The sequence below is a fragment of the Cynocephalus volans genome, chromosome 6 (genome assembly GCF_027409185.1).
Source record: "Cynocephalus volans isolate mCynVol1 chromosome 6, mCynVol1.pri, whole genome shotgun sequence".
Lineage (NCBI taxonomy): Eukaryota > Metazoa > Chordata > Mammalia > Dermoptera > Cynocephalidae > Cynocephalus > Cynocephalus volans.
Genome location: NC_084465.1, coordinates 89680945 through 89683891, shown reverse-complemented (window position 1 = coordinate 89683891; position 2947 = coordinate 89680945). Strand labels below are relative to the sequence as shown.

At 54.4% G+C, this 2947-nt stretch overlaps 1 protein-coding gene across 1 annotated transcript; it reads left to right on the top strand.

The window, feature by feature from the left end:
* Positions 1-1194: 1194 nt before the first annotated feature.
* HOXA2 (homeobox A2) lies at positions 1195-2947 on the top strand. The gene is made up of 2 exons (XM_063099779.1): positions 1195-1570; positions 2205-2947. The coding sequence occupies exons 1-2, from the start codon at positions 1195-1197 to the stop codon at positions 2945-2947; spliced, it is 1119 nt and encodes a 372-aa protein (XP_062955849.1).

The following is a 2947-nucleotide window of genomic DNA, read 5'->3' as shown; positions in this document are numbered from 1 at the left end:
GTTGTCTCGATTGGCACATGCATCTATCTTTCTCGAGCCTCTCCGGAGAAGTTGATGGCGCAGGAAGGTCGGGAAGCTTCGAGAGCCGCCTCCCGTTTTCCGCTTCCCGCCGGAGCCAGATGCAAAGCCGCCGTGGAAAAGCCAGCAAACAATGGGCCGGGGGCGCGGACTCCAGGCTGGACATTGGAGGGGGTGAGGGGCTGCAGGGGGGGGGAAGGAGAGGCGGACAGAAGAGCGAGAGGGAGGGGGAAAGGGGATAGAGGAAAAAGAGGAAAAGAGTGAAAGACAGAGAGGAAGGAAAACAGAGACAAACACAGAGAGATTGGTTCTGAGATCCATCCAAGAACTGTCTTACAAAAAGTGGAGGAGAAAAGGGGAAATAAAAAGGGAAAAGAACCCTCCCAGATCTTTCTTCCCTCTTTCCTGTCTTCTCTCTCTCTCTCTCCATCCCTCTCTCATCTCTTTCCTCCCTCTGCTCCTTCCTCTTGCCTTAACAGAACTTATGTGGCTGGGATGCGGGGCCCTCCGGTGTCAAAACTTTGAAGATTAATGGATTACTTTGTTAATGACTCCAGGCGTCAGAGTGAGGTGCTTAAATGATTTGTGAGGTGCGAGGCGTCTTCACGACAGTCCCAAACAATGCGCGGAGTGTGCGGGGGAGGCAGAGGGCAGTCGCCGGCGGGGCTGGCAGCAGGGCTCACACTCGCACACACTCACACACACTCCCAGGCGCACACACCAGATCCTCGTTTACCAGGAGGCGGGCAGGCACACTCGCCCCCACGCACTCCCGGGCATCCCCACCCACATCCACATATATGTATTTTTGCCCTGAAAAAAGTGTAAATAAAGCCTCGCTGGCCCCCAATGAGGCGTTCCTTCCCGACTTTTTTGGATCAATCAAACAGACAGTGGCTTCTTTTGATTAAAGCCCAAATTGTCATTGGGCAGAAGCAATCATGTGACAGCCAATTCGGTCCAATTTCAACCTTGTCTCCATGAATTCAATAGTTTAATAGTAGCGCGGTCCCCATACGGCTGTAATCAGTGAATTAGAAAAAAAACACCCCGGCAGCGATCTTCTATGATAGATTTTTTTCCCCCTCCGCTCTCGCCTTGTTCCTGGGCCTTGCCCCCCCAAAGCCCCTCCAAAAGAGGGAACTTTTTCTCCGAGGGGGCTCCAAGGAGAAGGCCATGAATTACGAATTTGAGCGAGAGATTGGTTTTATCAATAGCCAGCCGTCGCTCGCTGAGTGCCTGACATCTTTTCCCCCTGTCGCTGATACATTTCAAAGTTCATCAATCAAGACCTCGACGCTTTCACACTCGACACTGATTCCTCCTCCTTTTGAGCAGACCATTCCCAGCCTGAACCCGGGCAGTCACCCTCGCCACGGCGCTGGCGGCCGCCCCAAGCCGAGCCCCGCGGGCAGCCGTGGCAGCCCGGTGCCCGCCGGCACCCTTCAGCCGCCCGAGTACCCCTGGATGAAGGAGAAGAAGGCGGCCAAGAAAAGCGCGCTGCCGGCCGCCGCCGCCGCCGCCGCCGGCCCTGCCTGCCTCAGCCACAAAGGTCAGTCCAAAGACTTGGCCCCAGGTCCCCGGGACCCTCTTCCGCCTCTGGGCTGCCCCGAGAGCGGTCGTGGGGGAGGGGAGTGTGGGCTGCAGAGAAGTGGGAGATGCTTGGCTGCCTTTCCCCTGCCCCTGTGGGCTCAGGAGTGGGTTTGGTGGAGAGGAGAGAGGATCCTGTGCTCCACATTGAGACACATATATTTTTAGTCAGAGGGGGGGAAACTTTCCCTAACTTGTGTAATGTGGGATGATTTATTTGAGTTGGAACTGACCTCCTCTTGTCTAGTTGTCCTAGAGTTTGGCTTTTTGACAGTAATGAAGAGTGATAGATCGCTCTTGCTCAGCTAAGCAGCTGATGCATTAATTATAAATTGTGTGGTGGCTAATATAAAGTTTGCTCCCAGATGAAGAGGCTGGGGGCAGCTGCAGGCAGGAATTTGATGGCGGTGGAGGAGAGGGGGACTCCCGGGGCTGGGCTCCCAGGAAAGGCAGCACAATGGCCCTGGTGCATCCAGGGCGGCCATTTTGTTGCGGTTGATCTTTTCTGCTGTATTTATTCTCCAGTGGAATAACCCCGCTCGGACCCCTCCACCTCCAACTGTGCCCGTGTCTCTTGTTGGTTTCCCTTTCCGCAGAATCCCTGGAAATCGCCGATGGCAGCGGCGGGGGATCGCGGCGCCTGAGAACTGCTTACACCAACACGCAGCTTTTAGAGCTGGAGAAGGAATTTCACTTCAACAAGTACCTTTGCAGACCCCGAAGGGTGGAGATTGCGGCGCTGCTGGATTTGACTGAGAGACAAGTGAAAGTGTGGTTTCAGAACCGGAGGATGAAGCACAAGAGGCAGACCCAGTGCAAGGAGAACCAAAACAGCGATGGGAAGTGTAAAAGCCTCGAGGACTCCGAGAAAGCGGAGGAGGAGGAGGAGGAGGAGAAGTCGCTCTTTGAGCAAGCCCTCGGCGTCTCCGGGGCCCTTCTGGAGAGGGAAGGTTACACTTTTCAGCAAAATGCCCTCTCTCAGCAGCAGGCTCCCAATGGACACAATGGCGACTCCCAAAGTTTCCCAGTTTCGCCTTTAACCAGCAATGAGAAAAATCTGAAACATTTTCAGCACCAGTCACCCACTGTTCCTAACTGCCTGTCAACAATGGGCCAGAACTGTGGAGCTGGCCTAAACAATGACAGTCCCGAGGCCCTCGACGTCCCTTCTTTGCAGGACTTCAACGTCTTCTCCACAGATTCCTGCCTGCATCTTTCAGATGCAGTCTCGCCCAGTCTGCCAGGTTCCCTCGACAGTCCTGTAGATATTTCCGCTGACAGCTTTGACTTTTTTACAGACACACTAACCACAATCGACTTGCAGCATCTGAATTACTAA